The sequence below is a fragment of the Scomber scombrus genome, chromosome 1, assembly GCF_963691925.1.
Source record: "Scomber scombrus chromosome 1, fScoSco1.1, whole genome shotgun sequence".
Taxonomy (NCBI): Eukaryota; Metazoa; Chordata; class Actinopteri; order Scombriformes; family Scombridae; genus Scomber; species Scomber scombrus.
The window spans coordinates 38,178,075-38,205,219 of record NC_084970.1 but is presented as its reverse complement, the minus strand read 5'-3'; the positions used below and the strand labels follow the sequence as shown (position 1 = coordinate 38,205,219).

At 43.9% G+C, this 27,145-nt stretch overlaps 1 protein-coding gene across 1 annotated transcript in view; it reads left to right on the top strand.

The window, feature by feature from the left end:
- Positions 1-757: 757 nt before the first annotated feature.
- LOC133980191 (protein NLRC3-like) overlaps positions 758-27,145 on the top strand; it is a gene marked incomplete at its 5' end in the record, with an annotated part of 50,838 nt that continues 24,450 nt past the window's right edge. Inside the window, 2 exons of the mRNA XM_062418854.1 lie at positions 758-837; positions 25,421-25,531. Coding sequence (XP_062274838.1) covers positions 758-837; positions 25,421-25,531 — 191 coding nt within the window. The remainder of the gene's footprint in view (positions 838-25,420; positions 25,532-27,145) is intronic.

Sequence of the window (27,145 nt, the reverse complement as noted above, 5' to 3'; positions counted from 1 at the left end):
TTGAATCAACTTGTCGGTTTTTTAATCCAAAACACAACCATCTTCCAACACTGAGACAGACTTGGTTTGACTGAAAGCTCTTTTACAGTCCATGTTGTGAACTGTCCCAGAGGCTGCAGAGTCCTCAGATGGACCTGCTCAGTGTGTCTGATGGGAAGAGCTGCTGCTTCACTGTTTTCTACAGTATTTGTGACATGTTAGAGAGACGAATGAGAACTAATGTGTCCTGTGATGAAACCTTGTTGTAGTGAGTGAGTGCAGCTCTCCCAGCAGCTGTTTCTCTGCTATGGATCAGTGTGAGGACAGAGAGGAGGGAGTCCCTCCCTCTAAAAGCTCTCTGTGTGGGGAACATGACAGCCAGACCAAAGCTCAGAGGTGAGATGAGGATCTCTAACTGTCCATCACTGTTCTCCACTCACATCACTCCACCATCATTATTCACACTCACTGTCACATCTGACACTCAACTACTGAATAATAAGTCACAATAACTCAGAATGAACTACTAACTTTGTGAGTTAACAAAGAGCTCAACCACTGATTAGTCAACTAATCAACTAAGATGAGACAGCATCTTTCATCAGATGACATTTTGATGAACAGGAGAACGTTTCTCATCCACTGTCTTCTTACTGATTTTCATTCTGCTTCTAAAACTTCAGCTGCTGACAGTCTGCTCAACATTCATCTTTATAAACTCTTTGATTTGTTGTTTGTTTGTATCAGGATGCAGCAGCAGAGAGCAGACTCTCCTGAACCCAGCTGTGTGTCCATGAAGAGTGACCAGTCTAAGGAGTCTCCTCTTGTGTTTAAAGATGGACAACCTGCTGATGGAAGGTAAGAATTTAAAAATGGTTGGTTGGCTGTTTGGGCTGAATAAACCTCCTGTGTTATGTGGGGCGGAGCAGGTGAACCAGGCACAAACACCACAGACAGGTTCAATGGAAACAGCTTTAATGCTCAGAAACCAACAGACAGGCTAACAGACCATAAAGGGAAATCAGTTCAAATAAGGTTGAAACCAGCAGGAACAGGTAACAAGAGGAACAGGAACAGATAGGAACAGCATCACAATCTAGTGTCTAGAATGAAAGAAAATGAGTGAGAGCAGTATATGTAGTGAGGAGCTGATGAGGGAATTACACAGTGGCAGCAGTTTAAAGTTTAAAGATGGATGACCTGCTGATGGAAGGTAAGAATTTAAAAGGGAAGTTTGTTACTATGTGACTCTCTTGAGAAGAGGAATCAATATCTAGTTTCAGCAGTGACATCACATTGTACACCTCCACTCTGGAGGCTGAAATATACATTTTTAACTCGATCTCACGGCCAACCCGTAAAAAGAAGACAAATAATTTTTTTGTCAAGATGTAGACATAGGTGTTGGGATTCATAAATGTGACGTTGACAGGCGGGGTCTGCATAAAATTAAAAGGGGGGGGCCGAGACCGGCGGCAATACCTGTCTCGCTCCCCATTGACCCTAATGTAACCGTCTTTTTTTCCCCAAAATAATCTCACTGTCTTCGCAATGAGCTTACGCGCTCATTTTAGGGAATAACTGAATAAAATAAATACTGTCAAAATCTGTCGGCTTCTGTGTCTCTCACGGTGTTTTTGGATAGGAGTTACGGTTTTCTCACAGTTTGCAATTGTTCGGGACCTTGTCAGAAGCCAAATTCTGAGGCATTCTGAGAACTTTTTCCAAACAGATTCTCACATCGCCGTAGCAACCGTAGGGCCTTAGCTGCCCTTAGCAACCTGTTGCTGGGCAGAAACTGGGCTACTTTTTTGTGATTGGCTAATTCCTGTCAGTCTGTTTTGCCAGTTAACCAAGCTAGTGGCCTAGCTAGTATTGATACTCTCTCTCTCTCTCTCTCTCTATATATATATATATATATATATAGAGAGAGAGAGAGAAGGAGAGATACTACTGACTAGTACAATGTACTTAATACTGCGACAGTAAAAGTTTCTTAGTTAGTGTTAGTGCAATTCTTGAAACCACAATATGATCAGGGTGACTTTTGAACACTGGAAATAAATTGTGTGCTTTATTTACCTGAACCCAGCTGTGTGTCCATCAATCAATCAATCAATCAATCTTTATTTGTATAGCGCCAAATCACAACAAAGTTATCTCAAGGCACTTTACACATAGAGCAGGTTCTAAACCGTACTCTTCAAGTTTTAATTTATAAAGAGACCCAACATTCCCACATGAGCAAGCATTTAGCGACAATGGCAAGAAAAAAACTCCCTTTTAACAGGAAGAAACCTCAGGCAGAACCAGGCTCAAAGTGGGCGGCCATCTGCCTCGACCGGTTGGGGTAGAGGGGAGAGAGAGGAAGAATAGGAGAGAGAGAGAAGCACATAGAAAATAAACATTGAAGCTAGAAGGTCCGGGACTGGAATCTGTCATCCGGACGTCTACAGGCCCAGATTGCCTGTGAGATGAGAAAGCACAGACAACTCCGGGGAAGAAGTGTAGGTTACTGAATGCATTAATAGTACATGAATGTTATTGGATATAGATGGATGGATATAGAGAGAGAGAGAGGAGGAAAGAGGAGCTCAGTGCATCGTGGAGGTAGGAGTCCCCCGGCAGTCTAAGCCTATAGCAGCATAAACTAGGAGCTTGCTAACTATAAGCTCTATCAAAAAGGAAAGTTTTAAGCCTACTCTTAAAAGTAGAGAGGGTGTCTGCCCTCCGGACCGAATCTGGGAGATGGTTCCACAGGAGAGGAGCCTGATAACTGAAGGCTCTGCCTCCCATTCTACTTTTAGAGATACTAGGTACCACAAGTAGGCCTGCGTTCTGGGAGCGCAGTGTTCTGGTAGGTACATAAGGTACTATGAGCTCTTTAAGGTATGATAGAGCCTGACCAGTAAGAGCTTTAAAAGTGAGGAGAAGGATTTTAAATTCTATTCTTGATTTTATGGGAAGCCAATGCAGTGAAGCTAAAATAGGAGTAATGTGATCTCTCTTTCTAGTTTTTGTCAGAACGCGTGCAGCTGCATTCTGGACCAGTTGGAGAGTCTTTAGAGACTTGTTAGGGCAGCCTGATAATAATGAATTACAATAATCCAGCCTAGAAGTAACAAATGCATGGATTAGTTTTTCAGCATCATTTTGAGACAGAATATGTCTGATTTTTGAAATGTTACGCAGATGAAAGTAGGCAGACCTTGAAATTTGTTTTATGTGGGAATTAAAGGACAGATCCTGGTCAAATATAACTCCTAGGTTCCTTACAGTAGTACTGGAGGCCAAAGTAATGCCATCCAGAGTAGTTATATCATTGGATAATGTGTTTCTAAGGTGTTTAGGGCCAAGCACAATAACTTCAGTTTTTTCTGAGTTTAACAGCAGGAAGTTACAGGTCATCCAGGTCTTTATGTCTTTAATACATGTTTGTAGTTTAGTTAACTGGTTGATTTCATTAGGCTTTATTGATAGATATAATTGAGTATCATCTGCATAACAATGAAAATTTATTGAGTGTTTCCGAATAATATTTCCTAAAGGAAGCATATATAAGGAGAATAGTATTGGTCCAAGCACTGAACCCTGAGGAACACCGTGTTTTACTTTTGTTTGCATGGAGGATTTATCATTGACATTTACAAACTGAAATCTATCTGACAGATAGGATTTAAACCAGTTTAATGCTGTTCCTTTAATGCAAATTAAATGTTCAAGTCTCTTTAACAGGATTTGATGATCAATAGTATCGAAGGCAGCACTAAGATCTAACAGGACGAGGACAGAGAGAAGTCCATTGTCTGATGAAGTTAGGAGGTCATTTGTAACTTTTACCAGTGCAGTTTCTGTACTATAATGAGCTCTGAATCCAGACTGAAAATCCTCAAATAAGCTGTTATTATTTAGAAAGTTACACAGCTGATTAGCAACTGCTTTCTCTAGGATCTTAGAGAGAAAGGGGAGGTTCGATATGGGCCTATAGTTAGCTAAAACCTCTGAATCAAGAGTAGGCTTCTTGAGAAGTGGTTTAATGACAGCTACTTTAAAAGACTGTGGTACATATCCTGTCACTAAAGACAGATTGATCATATTTAATAAGGAAGTACTAACAGAGGGAAGGACTTCCTTAAGCAGCCTAGTTGGAATCGGGTCTAAAAGACAGGTTGATGGTTTAGAGGAAGTGATCATTGAGGTTAATTCTATAAGGTCGACTGGAGAGAAACAGTCTAAATAAATATCAGGTTTAAAAGCAGTTTCTGAGTTTCCTATGTTAGAGGATGAATCAGTGCTTATTGAGGGCAAGAGGTGATTAATTGTGTCCCTAATAGTTAAGATTTTGTCATTAAAGAAACTCATGAAGTCATCACTACTGAGAGTTAAAGGAATACATGGATCAGTAGTGTTATGACTCTTTGTCAGTTTAGCCAAAGTACTGAAAAGAAACCTTGGACTATTTTTTTTTTTTTTTTTTTTTTTTTTTTTTTTTTTTTTTTTTTTTCTCCATGAAGAGTGATCGGTCTATGGAGCGTGTTATTAAGTTTAAAGATGGACAACCTGCTGATGGAAGGTAAGAATTTGACATCCAGTTATCAGAGCAGCATTTACTGGAGTTCATTTTGTCATCATGACAGAACATGTTTAATAAGCTGAGTGCAGATTTGAGTCATTAAATGTCCTTAAACGTGATGTTTTCTCCACAGAGTTCAGCAGCAGAGCTCAGAGGTTCCCAGTGATCAGTCTGCACAGCAGCATCAAACACAGCTGGACTCCATATTTATGGTGTGTACATGTACAAACACACCTTTTACTATTAACTCCATCAACCACAGATGAAATACTAAAGTAGCATTCAGGTCCTAACAGTGTCCATGCTGCTCTGTTTAGACCAGCAGGCCTTCAGACTGACACATGAATCACATGTTGTGTTCTACCAGTTTAAATGAAATGTTCACTTTATCTTTCTGTTCCAGCTGCTGGAGGAGAACATCGTCACTTTTGTGAAGAACGAGCTGAAGAGAGTCCAGAGGAGTCTGAGTCCAGATGACCCAGAATGCTTAGAGAGTCAGAGTGAGGATGAGGAGGTGTTGGACGGTGAGGAGGAAGAGCAGAGGAGGAGCAGCAGAGACGCATTTCTGAAGATCACACTGCACTTCCTGAGGAGAATGAAGCAGGAGGAGCTGGCTGAGCGTCTGCAGACCAGTAAGAGGATTTTAACAGATTTAACATGATGGAGAGGAAATGGAGGCAACATGGGAGAGGTTTATATTTCAAACTCTGCTGTAAATATGCTGCACACATCTGCATCAGATCAGAGGCTGTTTGCCCTCTACTGATGAGCTGAATAAAACTGATGGAGGAGGAAAAACTACACAGATACACTTACATGTTCAGATTTCTAGACTTTCTGTAGTATCCACTCACTGATTTCATTTGTTGTTGGTTCATTCAGGAACTCCTGCTGCAAAGTGTCGACGTAAACTCAAGTCTAACTTGCAGAAGAAGTTCCAGTGTCTTTTTGAGGGGATCGCTAAAGCAGGAAACCCAACCCTTCTGAATCAGATCTACACACCGCTCTACATCACAGAGGGAGGGACTGCAGAGGTCAATGATGAACATGAGATCACACAGATTGAAACAGCATCCAGGAAACCACACAGACCAGAAACAACAATCAGACAAGAAGACATCTTTAAAGCTTCACCTGGAAGAGATGAACCAATCAGAACAGTGATGACAAAGGGAGTGGCTGGCATTGGTAAAACAGTCTTAACACAGAAGTTCACTCTGGACTGGGCTGAAGACAAAGCCAACCAGGACATACACTTCACATTTCCAATCACTTTCAGAGAGCTGAATGTGCTGAAAGAGAAAAAGTACAGCTTGGTGGAACTTGTTCATCACTTCTTTACTGAAACCAAAGAAGCAGGAATCTGCAGGTTTGAAGAGTTCCAGGTTGTGTTCATCTTTGACGGTCTGGATGAGTGTCGATTTCCTCTGGACTTCCACAACACTGAGAACCTGACTGATGTTACAGAGTCCACTTCAGTGGATGTGCTGCTGACAAACCTCATCAGGGGGAAACTGCTTCCCTCTGCTCGCCTCTGGATAACCACACGACCTGCAGCAGCCAATCAGATCCCTCCTGAGTGTGTCGGCATGGTGACAGAGGTCAGAGGGTTCACTGACCCACAGAAGGAAGAGTACTTCAGGAAGAGATTCAAAGATGAGGAGCAGGCCAGCACCATCATCTCCCACATCAAGACATCACGAAGCCTCCACATCATGTGCCACATCCCAGTCTTCTGCTGGATCACTGCTACAGTTCTGGAGGATGTGTTGAAAAGCAGAGAGAGAGGAGCGCTGCCCAGGACCCTGACTGAGATGTACATCCACTTCCTCGTGCTTCAGTCCAAACTGAAGAACATCAAGTATGATGGAGGAGCTGAGACAGATCCACACTGGAGTCCAGAGAGCAGGAAGATGATTGAGTCTCTGGGAAAACTGGCTTTTGAGCAGCTGCAAAAAGGCAACCTGATCTTCTATGAATCAGACCTGACAGAGTGTGGCATCGATATCAGAGCAGCCTCAGTGTACTCAGGAGTGTTCACACAAGTCTTTAAAGAGGAGAGAGGGTTGTACCAGGACACGGTGTTCTGCTTCGTCCATCTGAGTGTTCAGGAGTTTCTGGCTGCTCTTCATGTCCATCTGACATTCATCAAGTCTGGAGTCAATCTGCTGGCAGAACAACAAACAACATCCAGGTGGTCTGAAGCATTTGGAGGCAAATCAACACATTTCTACCAGAGTGCTGTGGACGAGGCCTTAAAGAGTCCAAATGGACACCTGGACTTGTTCCTCCGCTTCCTCCTGGGTCTTTCACTGCAGACCAATCAGACTCTCCTACGAAGTCTGCTGACACAGACAGGAAGTAGCTCACAGACCAATCAGAAAGCAGTCAAGTACATCAAGAAGAAGATCAGTGAGAATGTGTCTGCAGAGAGAAGCATCAATCTGTTCCACTGTCTGAATGAACTGAATGATCGTTCTCTAGTGAAGGAGATCCAACAGTACCTGAGATCAGGAAGTCTCTCCACAGATAAACTGTCTCCTGCTCAGTGGTCAGCTCTGGGCTTCATCTTACTGTCTTCAGAAGAAGATCTGGACGTGTTTGACCTGAAGAAATACTCCGCTTCAGAGGAGGCTCTTCTGAGGCTGCTGCCAGTGGTCAAAGCCTCCAACAAAGCTCTGTAGGTGCACACAGAACTATCCAGATTAATGTAGTTTCATCTTTGCTCAATGAAGAAAAGTAATGTTTGCAATTCTTTTGTTCTGCTGATTCTTCTCCAGGTTGAGTGGCTGTAACCTCTCAGAGAGAAGCTGTGCAGCTCTGTCCTCAGTTCTCAGCTCCCAGTCCTCTAGTCTGAGAGATCTGGACCTGAGTAACAACAACCTGCAGGATTCAGGAGTGAAGCAGCTTTCTGCTGGACTGGAGAGTCCACATTGCAGTCTGGAAACTCTCAGGTCATTTTCCTTATTATGTATATAAAGTAATATTTTAGTCCCCCCCCTCCCCCCAGTTTATAATTTACTTGATCTATCTATAAATGACAGGAACGTCTGTCCGTCTGTCCATCTGTTATTCGCATATCTCTCGAACTGTGCATCTGATTGATTTCAAACATGACAGGTGTTTTGCTACGCGCACGAGTAAGTTTGAATGTAAATGTAAAAGATATAGATAAATATATCGGTAAAAGAAGCACACATTTACTGTTGCAGTGCTAGCTGCTGGCCACTCCCCCTCTCACACACTGAGCACAGCGCAGGACCAGAGTTACCCGGGATTTCCACCAGGTCCGTCAGCAGTTTTGCTCAGTCTTCTGCCCGGTGTCAACTCACACCGGGCGCGTCACGGCAGCGGAGCAGAGTTCTGGGAGAGAAACCTGCCTTTTAAAATGAAGTTGCAATGTTAATACAATAATTGCGGCAGCCAAATAAAATCCGAACAAGTGCCTTTAGGCTACCGTAATTACTGTAGTAGCAGCACAACTAAAAGGCCTGATTTTTTTAACTTGCTAACATCTTTTATTCGTGTTTGTTGCTGAAATACAATCGGGAGGCTGCACAGGTTCTTTTATTTTGAAAGACGGAAGTTTTATTATGCCGATTCTGTGTCTCACTTCCTGTCTGTTGCATAGAATACAATATCCTTTTATTGTCATTGTACAACAGGTGTCCCGTGCAATCTGCTCTGTTGAGCTTGACGCGATTTAGAAATGGCTCCGTCAAAAATAGAAATGCTGCGTATTGATAGCTCTGCTGCCTGGTGGAAACACTCTCATTGATTAGAGTTCAGCGCCGCTGACAGACCCAGTGGAAATTGGGCTTTAGAGAGGGTATAAGGCAGCGGAGCTTTGGCAGCTAATATGTGAAATACGCTTCAGACCCTCAAAAAAAAGAATGAAACAGAAAACACTTTGAATGGCCCAGGCTACTTTGTAGTAAAACACGCGCAAAAACCGATTTCGCACAGGAACTGAACTAGTATTTTTTGTTACCAAACATATTTTGTGCACTGTCTGAGCTGAATTGTATTAATATCAAGTATACAGTTCGTAAAACTCCTTTCACGCCATCATGTGAGTTATGATATGTTTGTCATTTGATCTTCAATCCAAACACATTCTACATTAAGTCATGAAAATCTAGTTTAATGGAATGAATAACAGAAAATATTCAACACAGACTTACTATCATGTTCTCTACATGCAGGTGAACGGATGGTTACATAGTAACCTAGGTTCTCTGAGTGGAGAGACTATCTCTCCATCCTACATATTCCATATGTATGGAGACTGACCCCACTGGGGCAGCTGTTGTGGATTATTCTTTAAGACACATCACCTTTGTGGCCACTCCGATTTACCTTGATTGGAACCAATTCAGAGCAGCTAATAGCTGGAGAGATAGTCTGTCCATGCAGAAAACCTAGGTTACCATGTAACTATCCATTCTCTATCGTGTCAAGACTATCTCTACATCCTACTTATTCCATATGTATGGGGACTCTGTAAGACACACCCCGAGGAAACCAAGCAGACCTTCACCCACATGCTCAAGCCAATTTAGAAACATACACTATGTACACACCCATGACCTCGGCGAAAGATGCCACCAGGGCCCAGCTGGCCCTGCCATACGCTAAGGCCAACTGCAAATAGGTGGAATGTCACCTAGCCTGCTAGGCTAGCCCAGAAAGAAAAGAAAGCGACGTCACTCTGAGCCAATGTGCTCTTAAGAGCCATGGCACTGGAGGCATGGTATGTTCGGCCATGTCCTACTGCACCGCCCAGCACACGCTCAGTGAACGGGGTGCTGGCTGCCACATTCATGCAGTAGAATCTTATAAAGGTGGATTGGGTTGACCAAGAGGCCGCTGTACAAATCTCAAACGGGGGGCACCTCTCCACATGCCCAGGAGGTAGCGAGGCCCTGTGTGGAATGTGCACGCACCCCCACCAGGGCAGGCTGACCTTCCTCCTTATATGCATGGATAAAGTTATCCATGCTTTTATTACATCTCGCTAAGACTACTGCAACTCCCTGTATGTCGGCATTAACTAGTCAGAGCTTAACCGCCTGCAGCTTGTTAAGAATGCAGCAGCTCGTCTTTTAACTGGGACAAAGAAACGCGAGCCCATAACTCCAGTGCTCTCTTCTCTTCACTGGCTTCCAGTTAGGTACAGGATGGATTTTAAGATGATTTTATTTGTTTTTAAGTCTCTGAATGGTCTGGCCACGGAATACCTGTCTGACCTTTATTAAACTGCATCAGCCCCCCAGGGCCCTTAGGTCAGCTAATCAGGTTGTCTTGTACGTTCCTCGATCCTTCCTAAAAACTAGAGGAGATCGAGTCTTTGCAGTTGCGTCTCCCACTCTGTGGAACACATTACCTTTCACTGTGCGGACTGCAAACAGCCTCTCCACTTTTAAAACACTGCTTAAAACGCACTTGTTCACCTTGGCCTTTGGCGGAGTATAGCCGCTTTTATTGGGTCTTTTATCTGTTATATTTCTCTATATTATTTTGTTTTTTATTGCTTTTATTGTTTGTTTGTTTTATTGTTTCTGCTTATTTTACCGTAAAGCACTTTTGTAGGCCATTGGCTGTTTTAAATGTGCTATATAAATAAAGATGACATTGACATTGACAATGACATGCCTGTTGGATTGCCTCTACAACCCAAACAGACAGCCTAGCCTTGGAGATCGGTTGCCCAAGATATCAGTCCTGTAGCAGACATAGAGCTGGTTCGTTGCCCTGTGGGCACAAGTCCACTGAATATACAGCGTTAAGGCACTGATTGGGGCACAACAGTGACCCCCCCCCCACCCGATCCAGCTCCACCATCCTGAGGAGGGTGGAAAGGGGAAGGTACTGAAGGATATCAGCCCCCTCAAGGGGCCATGCCCAAAGCCTGAGGCCCTGGAGAAAAGGTTGAAAAACAGTTCCGTGGGCCTGGGACTTTAGGTCCCGGTGAATGGGTAGCTCCTATGGTTGTCCCTGAAGAAGGGGTGGAATCTCCGCAAACAAAATCATCTGTGGCCAATTGGGTGCCACCAGGATGAGGCTCACTTCCTTTACCCGGACTCTCTGTAGGAGTTGGTGCAGGAGGACGGACAGAGGGAAGGCATACAGGAGGCCCTGTGGCCAATGATCCAATGATGTGGCCATCACATTTGTGCCCTAGGGAGAATCATCCCTCCCCATGGAGAAAAAGAGCCGACAATGAGTGGTCTCCCTGGATGCGAAGAGTTCGGCCACGGCTGTGTTGAAGGGACTTGAACCGGGGATGAACCCACTCCAATCTTGTCCAAGCCAATCTGCAAAGGTGAGAGGAACCTAGGCCCCCTTGCCTTTTGATATACGCTGCTGTACTGTCTGTTCTCACCAGCACATGGTGGTCCTGCAGCTCTGGCAGGAAATGCAGAAGAGCCAGATGGATAGCCTGCAACTCCAAAACATTAATGTGCTGTGCTAACCAGGGTCCATGCCAAAGGCTGCCGACGCCCTTGCTTTCGTGGACAGCCCCCCAGCCTACCAGGGATGCATCTGATGACACCACCTGGTGACGCAAAACTGGCCCCAGTGCCACCCCACGTGCCAATTGGTCGGCTGCTGCCACCAACGGAGAGCCACATGCAGTCTGTGCATCACCAATACTCTGGCCTGCAGATTCCTCTGTGGGCAAAGTCCAAGGACCAGGAGGCAGCGCTGCACTGTTCAGAACAGTCAGGGGTATGACATGCACTGTGGCTGCCATCAACCCCAAGAGGCGGGGTCACCCTGGCCCCAAGCCAGAACTGGGATAAGCAAACCCTGATGGCGGCCTGTCTCACAGGAGTCAAAGAAAGAGTCCCTGCTCCGGCATCCAAACACATGCCCAGGAACTCTGTGAGGGCTGGAGCCTGCTCTTCTTCCTGTTGAGATGCAGGCCTAGGTACTCTAAGTGCTGCAGGAGCCAAGTTACATCTCTGCTGCACTGCACCTCCAAGCGAGCACACACCAGCCAGTCATCTAGGTAATTGAGGATGCAAATACCCTCCTGACGCAAGGGTCCCAGTACGGTGTCCATCATCAATCAATCAATCTTTATTTGTATAGCGCCAAATCACAACAAAGTCATCTCAAGGCACTTTACACATAGAGCAGGTTTAAACCGAACTCTTCAGGTTTAATTTAAAGAGACCCAACATTCCCACATGAGCAGCACTTGGTGACAGTGGCAAGAAAAAAACTCCCTTTTAAGAGGAACGTTAAAACGTGTCATCCGGACGTCTACAGGCCCAGATTACCTGTGAGACGAGAAAGCACAGACAACTCCGGGGAAGACGTTTAGGTTATTGAATGCATTAGTAGTACATGAATGTTAATGGATATAGATGGATGGATAGAGAGAGAGAGGGAGGAGGAGAGAGGAGCTCAGTGCATCATGGGAGTCCCCCGGCAGTCTAAGCCTATAGCAGCATAAACTAGGAGCTGGAACCCTAACTATAAGCTTTATCACAAAGGAACATTTGAAGCCTACTCTTAAACGTAGAGAGGGTGTCTGCCCCCCGGACCCTAATCTGGGAGATGGTTCCACAGGAGAGGAACCTGAGAACTGAAGGCTCTGTCTCCCATTCTACTATGTAATATGCCGAATCGGAGGACACAGAACTTGAAGGTTCGGCCATTGAAGGCGAACCTGAGATAGCATCTGTGCCCTTCTCGTATCGGGACCTGAAAATACACATCATCCAGGCCGATCGTGGCAAACCTGTCGCCTTGGAGGACGGCCTGTCGAACCCTTAGTACAGTGAACATCTTGCAAAGCAGGGGCCTCAAAAACTTGTTCAGCCCCCTCAAATCCAAAATTGGCCTCAGTCTCCCATCTTTCTTGGGAATGAGGAAGTAACATGAAAAAAACCCAGCCTGCTGATTGTCCTGCATCACATCCCTGATGGCTCTCTTCGCTAAGAGAGTTTAGACATCTGCTGCCAAAACCTCCCTGTGCTGAGGATCTACCACCAGTGCAAAGGTTGCTGACCTTGTCAGAGGGCGTGGGTGTATACATTGTAATCGATAACCCTGAGTCATGGTGGAAACCACCCAGGGTTCTGCCCCAAGGGTCTCCCAGGGCAGTTGGCAATGGTCTAGGAGGTGGCACGGGGTGACAGGGTTCTAATAATTGTCAGGAAGAAGTGGATGGCTTGGGGCGGCCTGGCCACTCAGCTGACCCGTCTAGCTCTACCATGTCGGTTGGCCTCCAAATGGACCCTTAGATCACTGGAGCAGCAGAACTTAATTGTGGTGGTCTTGTCTGCGGGGCCGGAGCATACCAAACATTTCCTTAGCACATTGGCGGTCTTCTTCAGCCTGCTGAAGCATCACCTTGGCATCTAGTCCAAACAAGGCAGATGGGACCACAGACAGCCTGAGTAGATGGGCCGGTCTTTCCCCTGTAGCCGTGACTGAGACAGCCAAAGATGGAGTCTCACCATGCAGAGCGAGTACAAGGCCCTAAGGGGTCACCACTGCCTGCTCCACATCAGCTTGGCCAGAAGAGATGACACCTGCTGCACCTCAGCAGTTAGGTCAGATTTGTCCACCCACTGGCTGGCCAAACTGGCGTTGTTACAAGGTTAGAATAGCCCCAGTATTAACCAACTGTCCCTGTATGGCCATAGCCCCATGCAGGTTATTGAGCATGGCATCCATCATTTTGGTGTTCCTGCCCGGGCAACTTGGTGTCCCCAAGACTGACTTAATGGGGGACATCAAGACATCAAGGTAGGTGGATGTCCACAGCCAATCATCTCCCGACCATGCACACCTGCCAGCCTTCTGCCCAGACCTGACGAACGATGAGCTTCAGATGGCTTAGCAAACTGCTTCAGTACCAGGTCCTCCACATCAGAAAGCAGTGGTATTGAAAAAGACTGGGAGGGCCTCTGGCCTTGCTCCACTGGCATGTCAACTTTCAATGCCTCAGCGGCCCAAGCAATAAGCTGGTGATCAAGAGGAGAGTTCATCTCCTGCTCCTGCTCACCCTGTACCTGCCTAGACTCCACACCCTCTTGAAATGGGATTAAGTAAGAATAAAAAATATTAAAAACAGTATACTAAATAATTAAATACTAAATAAAAAACCAAGGTCTGAGGCTGTGTGATATGTGATATATATATATATATATATATATATATATATATATATATATAGTGCAATATACAGTTTAAAGTGAATTTAGTCCAGGTAAACAAGTGAGGTAAAACAGTGAGGTACAGAACAGTGATACAGAGGGTGGAGATTAAGCAGGGAAGTCTATCTCTTTCCCTTTTATTGCCAGTTGTACAGTTGTACGGCCCTGGGGACAAATGAGTTACTCAGTCTGTCAGTTTTGCATGACAGTGAGCGTAGTCTCCAGCTGATCATCTTCTGCTGGATGATGGTGTTGTAAAGTGGATGACCTTCATTGTCCATGATGGTGAGCAGTTTGCTCAGGGTCCTTTTGTCTGTTACTGAAGTGAAGCTCTCCAGTTCAGCTCCCACAACAGAGCCAGCTTTCTTTGCCAGCCTATCCAGTCGCCCGGCATCCCTATTCTATTCTATTCTATAGAAGAGGACGCTGGCGACCACAGAATGGTAAAACATCCCGAGGAATTTGCTGCAGACGTTGAAGGACCGCAGCCTCCTCAGGAAGTACAGCCGGCTCTGTGCTTTTTTGTAGATAGCGTCAGTATTGGCTGACCAGTCAAGTTTATAGTCCAGATGTACCCCCAGATACTTATAAGTGCTTACCACCTCCACATTGACTCCCTCAATGGAGACTGGTAGCAGCGCGGGCTTAGACCTACGGAAATCCACCACCATCTCCTTGGTATTAGCAGTGTTAAGTTGTAGGTGGTTGAGTTTGCACCATTGCACAAAGTCCTCCACCAGGCTCCTGTACTCCCCCTCTTACCCTCTCTGATACACCCCACAATTGCAGTATCGTCCGAAAACTTCTGCATGTGGCATGACTCTTTGTTGTAGCCGAAGTCAGACGTGTACAGAGTGAACAGGACAGGAGAGAGCACAGTTCCCTGTGGTGCTCCGGTGCTGCCACAGTGTCAGAGAGGCAGTCCTTTAGTCTGACCAACTGTGGCCGCCCTGTCAGGTAGTCAGTAATCCAGGATACCAGGTAAGCGTCCACACCCATCTGCAAGAGCTTGTCTCCTAGCATGAGGGGTTGAATTGTGTTGAAAGCGCTAGAAAAATCAAAGAACATGATTCTCACAGCGCTTTTCCCTTTGTCCAGGTGTGAATGCGTCCTGTGCAGTAGATATGTGATGGCATCATCCACTCCAACCTTCTCCTGGTATGCAAACTGTAGTGGGTCTAGCGAGTGTCTCACCGGGGGTCTGAGTATGTGCAGAAGCAGTCTCTCCATAGTTTTCATTATGTGTGATGTGAGGGCTACTGGCCGGATGTCATTGAGTTCGCTTGGGTGTGGCTTCTTTGGGACAGGGATAAGACATGATGTCTTCCACAGTGTTGGGGCCCTACCAAGATGTAGACTCAAGTCAAATATGTACTTCAGTGGCTCTCCTAGTTCGGCAGCGCAGGACCTGCGGTATGCCCTGCTGGACTAGCCATTTGTTCCTCTATACAAGACTCACTGAGTAGAGTAATCCACAACAGCTGCCCCAGTGGGGTCAGTCCCCATATATACAGAATATGTAGAATGGCGAGGTAGTCTTGACACAATAGAGAACATAAAATGCAGATCTGCTGCTCAGGAAATGTTGCACATGATTTTTTTCACATTTAAATTGTTTGTGTAAAATACTTAAATTTAAACTTAAAATACTTAATTAAATGTTAAAAAATTATGGAAGATGTTAAGTTGGTCAATTAAATTAATGCAGTCACACAGTGAACATCATTGAAAAAGAAAAATATGAACTAACATCATTTCTTTTTAATTCCTCTTGCTGTCTTTAGAAAATATTGTCAAACAATATTTAACTTTAAGACATTTCTTCTGCCAAAGTAAAAACAGAATGGCATCAGATTAAACTCTGAGCTTCAGCAGTTGCAGCCTCCAGCAGGAACATGTGCTTTCTCTCCTTCTACTAACCTAAAATGTATCTGCATGACACCAACATACAGCAGGGGGCGCTGAGTGTGGACATAAAGGCCTGAAGGACAAAATCCTGTTTATTGAGTTGAGAATGTTTTTAAGCTCATTAGATGAACTGTTGTGTGTGTTCAGTCTGTCAGGATGTCTGATCACAGAGGAAGGCTGTGCTTCTCTGGCCTCAGCTCTGAGCTCCAACCCCTCCCATCTGAGAGAGCTGGACCTGAGCTACAATCATCCAGGAGACTCAGGAGAGAAGCTTCTGTCTGCTGGACTGGAGGATCCACACTGGAGACTGGACACTCTCAGGTATGGACAGACAGGTGGACACTCTCAGGTAGACACTCTCAAGTATGGACAGACAGATGGACACTCTCAGGTAGAGACAGACAGGTGGACACTCTCAGGTATGGACAGGTAGATGGACACTCTCAGGTATGGACAGATGGACAGACACTCTGACTAACTGAGGGACTCTGGTTCATGTTTAATGGTGGATATGAGTGAAGGTGTATGAAGCTGATTGTGTCTTTGTCTCTTCCTCCAGGATGGACCATGGTGGACTGCAGAGACTGAAACCTGGTCTGAGGAAGTGTGAGTGTGTTTTCAGTTTGATTCATGAGGACTTTGAGAAAAACTGGATGAAATATGTAAAAGAAGTTCAAAAAAAGTTCAAAATGATGGAAAATGTGTTTTGTCAGAAATGGGCGTGGCCTAAACTGACATTTATCTTGAACCAATGAATCCATGAAACAGAAATTTCCTTCTGTTCGTCACAGTTCAGGAGTTAAAAGATAAATGTTTTATAAATGTCCACATGGTGGCGCTACCTGCTCCAAAATGTCCCTCATGTCTCTCCTGCAGATAAAGTTCATTCATTCATACTGACTTCGGCTGTTTGGAGCATTTGGACAAAAATGTATTTGTAATAGACGACAGTTTGACATGAAAATAACAGACTTGATGTGCAAAGACCTTCACTTTACACTAAACTTGATGAAAAAACATGAATATTACTGAATATCACTGTCATGTTGACTGTTCATGTTCTAACTGAACTGTTAAAGGTCCACTTACTCTGTGTGTCCAAAGCTTTCAGTCACATCTCATGGTCTTCATCAGTGATGGAGTGTCTCAGTTGTCATGGAGATGGTTTAAGTTTGAATGGTTTCAGTAAAGTAGTTAATAAATCAACAGATGATAAACTGCAGCTGTATTGTGTCTCGTTCTCTCCATCAGATGCCTGTGAACTGGAACTGGATCCAAACACAATGAACAGAAAACTCAAACTGTCTGACAACAACAGGAAGGTGACATATGTGGAGGAGTATCAATCATATCCTGATCATCCAGACAGATCCAACTACTGGCCTGAGCTGCTGTGTAGAAATGTGCTGACTGGTTGCTGTTACTGGGAGGTCGAGTGGAGAGGAGACGTTTCTATATCAGTGAGTTACAGAAAAATCAGAAAGAAAGGAAACAGTGACTGTTGGTTTGGATGGAATGATCAGTCCTGGAGACTGGACTGCTCTGATGATGATGGTTACTCTGTCTGGCACAATGACAGAAGTACACCCGTGTCCTCCTCTGTCTCTAACAGGGTAGCAGTGTATGTGGACTGTCCTGCTGGCACTCTGTCCTTCTACAGAGTCTCTTCTGACACACTGATCCACCTCCACACCTTCAACACCACATTCACTGAACCTCTGTATGCTGGGTTTGGGTTTGGACTCTGGTCTTACTGGTCTGGTTCCTCAGTCTCTCTGTGTCCTCTGTAGGAGGGAGAGTCTCTCTGTGTCCTCTGTAGGAGGGAGAGTCTCTCTGTGTCTCTGTAGGAGGGAGAGCCTCTCTGTGTCCTCTGTAGGAGGGAGAGTCTCTCTGTGTCCTCTGTAGGAGGGAGAGTCTCTCTGTGTCCTCTGTAGGAGGGAGAGTCTCTCTGTGTCTCTGTAGGAGGGAGAGTCTCTCTGTGGACAGAAACTCTACTGACTGAAGATCAGCTGCTGAAATGAAACATCACACACACTCTGCACTGTGAAGCAGATCTGTGTCAGACTCAAACATTCAGTTATTTTTCCTTCTACATGATTCATTGATTAGTCTCAGTCGGTGTAGTCCAGGGTATACGCAGGTATACGGTGTATACCCACTTATTTTTCAGTCAGCATTGCGTATACCCACTTCTAAATCCCCCCTGGTGCACACCATTCAGTAGTATCTGTGAGCCAAATTGCCCATTTTTTCCCCAGGATGGTGAAGCCATGACCCACGCTACTCTGCCTCTAATTGGCTATTACTCGCTGTCAATCTAATCAGTAAACTGATGAGCCAATCGGAGGCAGAGAATGGCCGAGGTAAATATTGCTAACCGACTAGTTTGGGTAACTTCTGAAACATTGGACACAGAGAACAGTGCAACACAAATAATTCAACATGTTGCCAGTGAGATGCAGAGCAAAATCGTCAGTAGCATTATAGCATCATCCTTAAATTAGCTTTCCTAATTGACGAGGCATCTTCTTTAAGTCTTAAGCAGTACTGGAGACGAAAATTCAGCGACTCGAAGTCAACGTGGAGGTAAATGGACAATATGGGAATGAAACCACTCTACTGATGACCCAAATCAGTGGACAGGAGCAGGCTAACAGACAGCTACTTAGCACCACCAAGAAGCAGGAGGCTGGTGGTTACGGCAGTAAATCAACCAGTAGTCCTCCCTGGAACTCTCTTGGTGCAAAGCCAAAGCATACAGATAAATCGCTTCCCTCAGATATGGGAAGACGGTTAACAGTCAGAACCCAGCACCCGGAGACTCGTGATGAAACTGGGTGGCCTGCACTGCCATCGCACAGGAGGGTCTCTTCAACCCCTATACCAAGGAGAAATCAGCCGTGGACTGTGGCAAAAACAAAAAGTAAGAGCAAACCGAACCAAGACACAGGGATTCTACTAGAGAACAGATTTGCTCCGCTTTTACGAGACCCTGACTCCCCAAAAGAAAGTTCATCTTCCAACACCGGAGAAAGGTATGAGGCTAAATCACATACTAAAAGGCCGCAGAGAGAGCTAACCACTGGGCCTCAAACGCTGATAGTGGGTGACGGAGCTGTGAATAAGATAAAACACTTTTTCAACAAAAATACCAAAGTACTCTGTTTTACCAACAACATGGTGTCCGATATCTCAGAGAAAATTCTGGAAATCGCTGCTGAGCATCCGACAGTGAAATCTCTCGTCATACACACAGGAGCACTTGATGCTGTCAAACAACAATCAGAGGTATTGAAACAGGATTTTAATGATCTGCTGAACAAAGTTCGATGTCTGAATATTGAGGTGTTTATCAGTGGACCTCTACCGACAGTTCGGCGAGGAGACGAGAGATTCAGCAGGCTGATGATGCTCAACAGATGGCTCAAAGATACGTGTGCCGCTCAATCAGTGAATTTTATTGACAATTTCTACATTTTTTGGGAACGCAGACACCTCTTTATGGCAGATGGATTTTGCCTTAACAAGTCAGGAGTACAGCTGTTAAGCTACAACATTTTTTGTTTTGTGCGTCAGTCACCAGCAGCCCATGCCAAGGACAAGAGGCGAGACAATCCAAAACAACAGATAAGACAGCTTTCTGGAGAAGAATTGCTACCGCCTGAGATAAGGACTGACCATGAAAGTCAGCACACCCAGAGAGAGGCTCTAACGTCACCATCCTTACCCCAACATGAGGAGTCTCCCCCAGCCCCAACAGCCCAACATGAGGAGTCTTACCAAGCCCCAACAGCCCAACATGAGGAGTCTCCCCCAGCCACAACAGCCCAACAGGAAGAGTCTCCCCCAGCCCCAACAGCCCAACAAGTGGAGTCTCCCCCAGCCCCACCAGGAGACTCCCAACTTTCACCCACCAGGACCCCATCCAGCCTTTCATTCTCTCCACTCAGTCCGGACTCCCCACTTCTGGGTTTCACCGACAGGATGAATGACCTTGTCACGGCAGGAATCCAACTCACACCACGCCCAAATCCCATTTTTTTCTCCCTTCAACCTCCCTCCTCGTCCAGCCCCTCGCATTCCACCACGCTGGAAAACACCATCACCCAAAAGTCACCGAGCCCCCCCACCTCCTTTGAATCATATCATCTGTGAGTCTGACTGATGTACCGGGTCCAGGCTGCAATACTGATACTAATAATGTTCTCCCCCAGGAAAAGTCAGGGCCCTATGGAGTTCAGGTAGCCTTCTCAATCCCTGTGTTGACAGGTAACAGAAGAATAGTTAAACTGGTGAGAAAAAAGGGTTCAATTAAATCTGGCAATTTATTAAGTAAAGCATGTTAACCTCATAATATACCAGTGTCTCCTACTATCTCCACAAGATTAGCTCTACTCAATATCAGATCACTAGTCAACAAATCACTGTTAGTTAATGACATCATTATGACCTATGATCTAGATTTTTTACTTCTTAGTGAAACATGGCTGACTGAATCTAGCTGTTGTGCTTTTCTCAATGGGGCAGCACCAACAAATTTTAGTTTTATGAACAAGTGCCGAACTGCTAAGAAAGGCGGGGGAGTTGCTGCCATCTTTAAATCTGTATGTCAGTGCAGGGAAATTACATTAGGTGATTTTAGCTCTTTTGAATATCTCTGTTTTTTATTAAAAGGTGATCCAAAAGTTCTTTTTTAATCATTTATAGACCTCCAAGATACTCAGGAAGATTCATTGATGAGTTTGCTGAACTGCTGTCAGTTATCTGCACTGACTACAACTTTTTTATCATAACAGGGCATTTTAACATTCACGTAGACAATAACATGGACAGTAATGCCAAAGAACTCTCTGCTCTACTTGACACTTTTGGCCTCTTGCAACATGTGAAAGGGCCAACACACACTCTGGATCTGGTTATCTCTAAAGGTGTTGACATTTCTTCTGTTGATGTTAAGGACTTGGCTCTTTCTGATAATTTCTGTGTGTTCTTTGACTTACAGATCATTCCAAATGTTCAGTCAACCTCTATGTCTGTTAGGAAAGGGTACATAAATGAGAATACCAGTGCAAAGTTTATGGAGGCTATAGCTATGTCACCAACTGTGACTGCAGAGTCAGTTGATGAACTCCTGGATAATTTTAACTGGAAAATCTCAAATGTCATGCTTACAAACCCCCCTAAACAGATAGCTCCAGAACTCATTTCCACAGATAAATGCAATGAATTTGCTTTTTCAGTGAAAAAATCCAGTCCATAAGGTTAAATATCAACACAAAACAATAAAAAGACGCAATCCCTGAGACCTCCCAGGAATAACTCAACTGCGATGTCAGAATTTAAAACAGTTGACCAAAAAACCATAGAGGAAGCAGTTCAGCACCTAAAACCATCAACATGCTAAATAGCTCACTTCAATCAGGCACATTTCCTAAACCCCTAAAAGTAGCTGCCATTAAGCCACTCTTAAAAAAGGGAACGCTGGATGCTTCCATGTTAACCAACTACAGACCCATCTCAAATCTTCCTTTTATAGCCAAGATCATTGAGAAAGTGGTTTTTAATCAACTCAGCAATTTCTTGAACTCCAGTGGCCTTTTTTGCCAAATTTCAATCAGGCTTCCGACCTCACCACAGTACAGAAACAGCTCTTATTAGAGTGTTAAATGACATAAGGTTAAACACTGACTCAGGCAAGGTGTCAGTTCTGGTCCTGTTGGATCTCAGTGCTGCGTTTGACACTGTGGATCACAGTATACTGTTGAACAGGTTGGAAACTTGGGCAGGACTCAGCGGAACAGTCCTAGAATGGTTCAGGTCCTACTTGGAGGAGCGGAGTTATTTTGTGACCGTTGGAAGTTATGAATCTGATCAAGTGGCTATGACATGTGGAGTTCCTCATGGGTCAGTTCTTGGACCCCTTCTGTTCAGTCTATATATGCTGCCTTTGGGTCAAATTCTGCAGAACTCTAATGTAGACTATCACAGTTATGCTGATGACACGCAGATATACCTAGCACTGTCCCCGGATGACTACAGTCCAATACAGTCATTGTGTCACTGTTTAGAGCAAGTAACAAATTGGATGAACCAAAATTTCCTTCAATTAAATCAGGACAAAACTGAGGTAATTGTTTTTGGCAATAAAGAGAAGAGGATTGCTGTCAGTGAACATCTCGAGTCACTCTCTCTAAAAACTAGCGACCAAGTCCGAAACCTTGGCGTGCTGATAGACTCAGATCTGACCTTCAGCAGTCATATCAAATCAATCACCAAAACAGCTTCAATCAGCTTAATATCCAGAGTGTAGGGTTTTATGTCTCAAACAGACCAGGAGAAGTTGATTCATGCTTTCATCTCCAGTAGACTCGAGTAATGTAACGGTCTTCTGACTGGACTCCCACAAAAAAGCATTAAACAACTGCAGCTCATTCAGAACGCTGCAGCTCGAGTTTTGACCAGAACAAAGAGATCAGAGCACATTACTCCAGTTCTAAAGTCTTTACACTGGCTCCCAGTCAGCTATAGAATAGAATTTAAAGTTATGATACTGGTCTACAAATCACTGAATGGTTTAGGTCCAGAATACATGAATGACATGTTAGTAGAATATAAACCCAGTAGAGCTCTGAGATCTACTGACTCAGGTCAGATAGTGGAGCCCAGAGTTCAGACTAAACATGGTGAAGCAGCTTTTACACAACTGGAACAAACTACCAGCAGAACTGAAATCAGCCCCAACTGTGAATATTTTTAAATCCAGGTTAAAAACACTTCTCTTCTCCTGTGCTTATGATTGAGCTCTTTATTTCAAAGCACTTTAAATGTTAATCTTTCATTTGCACTCTATGTCCTTTTAATGATTTTAAAGCAAATCATTATTTTATGCTGCAATCGCATTTTTAATGCTCTATTATAGTATTTTATTTCTCTCTCTTTCTATGTGTCTGTACTTTGTTGTTATTATTAGTGGGGTGTGGGGTGTGTGTGTGTGTGTGTGTGGGGGGGGGGGGGGTTGTATGTATGTGTTTACTATGATTGGGTTTTATTTTTATTTCTCAAAGTCCATGTTTTTTTTTTCAATTTCTTCTGTTAAATGTTTGTTTTATGTAAAGCACATTGAGTTGCCACTGTGTATGAAATGCGCTATATAAATAAAACTGCCTTGCCTATACAGTATGGAGTTATTTACTAGAAAGAGGTCAATGTGAGAGTATGATTTATGGAATTGTGAGTAGTAAGAATATTCTCTATTGTGGGTTTCAAATCCAGCAGGCATCACTAAGTCCATAGTCAGATATGTATGGCTTGAGTATGAGTCTATAGGAGTTTGGTTAAGTGGATCTGTCCAGGTGAGGGTTGTTACGGCCCTGCATGTGTGTGTTTGTGTTGTCTCTCTTTTTTTGTTTGGTTCCCTCCTCTCCTGCCTCCGGCTCTAGCTCCTCCCACCCCTCCGGCTCCATCCCTGGTTCCTGATTGGTGCGACTACCTTCGGTGCGCTCCAATCCCCAGCCATCAATCAGAGTCGGACCTTTTAAATAATCTGCAGCCTGTCAGTCGGGGCGGCTGGATCTTTGTGGCCAGTCCGCCTCGCCTTGCTGCTGCGCTATTGTGTTAAATTTTGCTGTGATTTGTTTGAATATGGGTCAGGCTTAGTTATTGTTGACACACACATTCATTAGTTGTTTCTTTGTGTTAGTTCCACTAGGAGTAGGGGTGCTGCTCATCTTTTTGTATTTTTGACATCAATCTGTACTAGAGGTTTAGGTAGGTTTTGTTCCTATTTTACTCTTATTACGTTACACAGATTCATTAGCTCTGTTTTAGGAGTATATGTTCACATTTGTTAAACTATCTTTGCCAATTGTTTCATTAATGATGATGAATCTTCCCTCAGTCTGCTACTGTTGTTTATTAATGTATGGAGTCTTCTTGTTGATTAGAATTGGCTTGATTGATGCATTTTGCTGAGATTTTTTGTGATCCTATTGCAGTCAGATGGGTTTCCTGTAGGAGACATATGACAGAGTTTTGCTTTTGAAGGTGGTTGAGGGCTTTGGGTGTTTTAGCAGGAGAGATGAAAGCTCTTATATTCCAGGAGGCAAGTTTAATGGTCATTTCCTATTGTTTCATATCCTAAATAAAGAGGTCATTATTTTAATTGTCCTGAAGTTGAGCAGTGGGAGTTTTGAATAAAGTCCTTCCCATTTTCATACAGGGACAACACAATGACGTTTATATGTGTGAGTTTAATGCTGGTGTGAAAATGTGTCGTGAAAACATGTAAATTGAACACGATCTGGGTGTGTCAATCTGGACAGCTGTAACATTGTTTAGCAGGTGCCTGAAGGGGGAGATGTGCTCTGGAGTAGCATTTGAGTGGGGGGTACAATTAAAGTATAAGTATTATGAGCTTGTTGTATCACATGGGTTACAGCCAAGTTGATCCAAGCTGCTGAGTGATGTTGTTGGTCAGAGATACTAACAGCAGCTGATGATGCTGAGCTGATCTTTAGCTCATTAGATGTTCAGTTGGCTCCATCTAGTGGACAGATAGTAGAACTACATCATGTGATATCTGACACTGACTGGGTTTCTGCTACAGGTTAGACTGGTTTTGACGTCACTGATGTTTTTTAGATGTGGACTCTGAAGTTATGAGGATGTGACAGCGTCCTCAGATAAAATGTACACAGACAGCAGGACTGACGAGGGAGAATGAGCAGCTTCTTCTCTCCTGATGTTTACTCTACACATGAAGGTGGAAAGTGTCTGTAAGTTGACCTGAAGTGACTTCAGCAGGTGAGAATCCTACCAGAGAAATCTGTAAATGTCTGATGAACCATCAGTTTGATCACATTGTGTTGAATCACTGTTTGACTGGACAGTAGAAATGTTTCTGATGATGATTGTCTGTTTCACTAGATTTATTTAATCTTTCAGGTTTTACAGAAGATTTTGATTCTTGATGAATTGTTTTTTTTATGAGTTAAAGGAGAAAAGTTTGAGAATGATTTCCTTGTTTTACTTTTAGTGGTTCTCAGGTTGAACCAACAGCACTTTGATTGTAATCAGAGATCATATCATCAGTGAAAAATGTAGGGAGTGTCAGAACTGGACTGGTTTGACTGAAAGCTCTTTTACAGTCCATGTTGTGAACTGTCCCAGAGGCTGCAGAGTCCTCAGATGGACCTGCTCAGTGTGTCTGATGGGAAGAGCTGCTGCTTCTCTGTTTTCTACAGTATTTGTGACATGTTAGAGAGATGAATGAGAACTAATGTGTCCTGTGATGAAACCTTGTTGTAGTGAGTCAGTGCAGCTCTCCCAGCAGCTGTTTCTCTGCTATGGATCAGTGTGAGGACAGAGAGGAGGGAGTCCCTCCCTCTAAAAGCTCTCTGTGTGGGGAACATGACAGCCAGACCAAAGCTCAGAGGTGAGATGAGGATCTCTAACTGTCCATCACTGTTCTCCACTCACATCACTCCACCATCATTATTCACACTCACTGTCACATCTGACACTCAACTACTGAATAATAAGTCACAATAACTCAGAATGAACTACTAACTTTGTGAGTTAACAAAGAGCTCAACCACTGATTAGTCAACTAATCAACTAAGATGAGACAGCATCTTTCATCAGATGACATTTTGATGAACAGGAGAACGTTTCTCATCCACTGTCTTCTTACTGATTTTCATTCTGCTTCTAAAACTTCAGCTGCTGACAGTCTGCTCAACATTCATCTTTTTAAACTCTTTGATTTGTTGTTTGTTTGTATCAGGATGCAGCAGCAGAGAGCAGACTCTCCTGAACCCAGCTGTGTGTCCATGAAGAGTGACGCGTCTATGGAGCCTCCTCTTGTGTTTAAAGATGGACAACCTGCTGATGGAAGGTAAGAAGTTAATAATGGTTGGTTGGCTGTTTGGGCTGAATAAACCTCCTGTGTTATGTGGGGCGGAGCAGGTGAACCAGGCACAAACACCACAGACAGGTTCAATGGAAACAGCTTTAATGCTCAGAAACCAACAGACATGCTTACAGACCATAAAGGGAAAGCAGTTCAAATAAGGTTGAAACCAGCAGGAACAGGTAACAAGAGGAACAGGAACAGACAGGAACAGCATCACAATCTAGTGTCTAGAATGAAAGAAAATGAGTGAGAGCAGTATATGTAGTGAGGAGCTGATGAGGGAATTACACAGTGGCATCAGTTTAAAGTTTAAAGATGGACGACCTGCTGATGGAAGGTAAGAATTTAAAAGTGAAGTTTGTTATTATCTGACTCTCCTAAGAAGATAGTTTCAGCAGTGACATCACAGTGTACAAGTGAGTCACATGTCAAAGAGTTCAGTTATAAGACACCAACATGGTCACTATATCAATATGTGTGTGTAACTTTGAAAACATCACATCAATAATCAGAGCAGCAGCTAACTTGGATGTGTCTGTCTTGAGCTAACTTCAAAGATGGACCCTGCTGAGCAAAGGTCAGAATATTGATCTCAGGATTGATAAACTGACTGAACAGATTTATAACTGACAGAAAGGATTGTTAGACACAAGAATGTTTTTCATTAATGGAAGAAGATAAAAAAAAGTCTAAAATGTTTCATTGAAGACAAATCAAAGAAAGAAAGATATCAGTGTTTACTGTGTCATAATTAATAGAAACACCTTTGGTAAAGAGACAATGAATGGTTTCTCAGGCCACATTAAAATCAAATCAGAACACAGGAAACAAAGTGAAAAGGTGTGTTACATTTCAGTGTTTGTTGTCTTGTCTGTTCTTTCATGCAGCACAATCCATCTCATTAAAACTGCAAACAGTCCCTCACAAATGGAAGTAAACATACAGTCAATAGTACTGTCCCTCAGCCACAGGAAACACTTTGATTGTCAAAGGCTGTCTGTCATGTTTGACTTCACCTCTGCTGCTGTTGATAAGCTCCGCCTATGGCTCTGCCTCCAAGCTGTGATTGGACAGCTGATTATTGTTCAGTTTGACAGGAACATCTTCATCTCAAAAAGACTCATCTTCCTCTCTCACAGAGCTTCTTATTCAGTGTTGGCAGGTGTTTGCTGCCCTCTGCAGGACAACAGTGACATGTAACACTTCCTCTCTTTGTTTTCTGTGGTCTGATTTATTTTTTTCATCTTATTCAATTGAACAGACAATACAATTCACCCTCATGTACCGGGCATGTACATCAGGCTGAGTTTATACCTGTTTTATTTCAGACCTTTTTCTTCTCCTTCTGTATGGATCAGATGGGGAAATGGACAAGAGATTATTCTCATAATTTAAAGGAAATCTTACTTTTACACAGTAAAAGCTGCTTGATGCTGTGTTCATCCATCTGAAGGTGAACTGGGATGTTTATATTTCCATCTTTAGTTATTGAGGTTAACACAGATTGTTACTGAGCCATAGAACTCCTGTTGAACATCCTCACTTCCTTCTTCTTCTGTTGACTCATGACCAAGTCGCTGCCATCATCTTTTCATC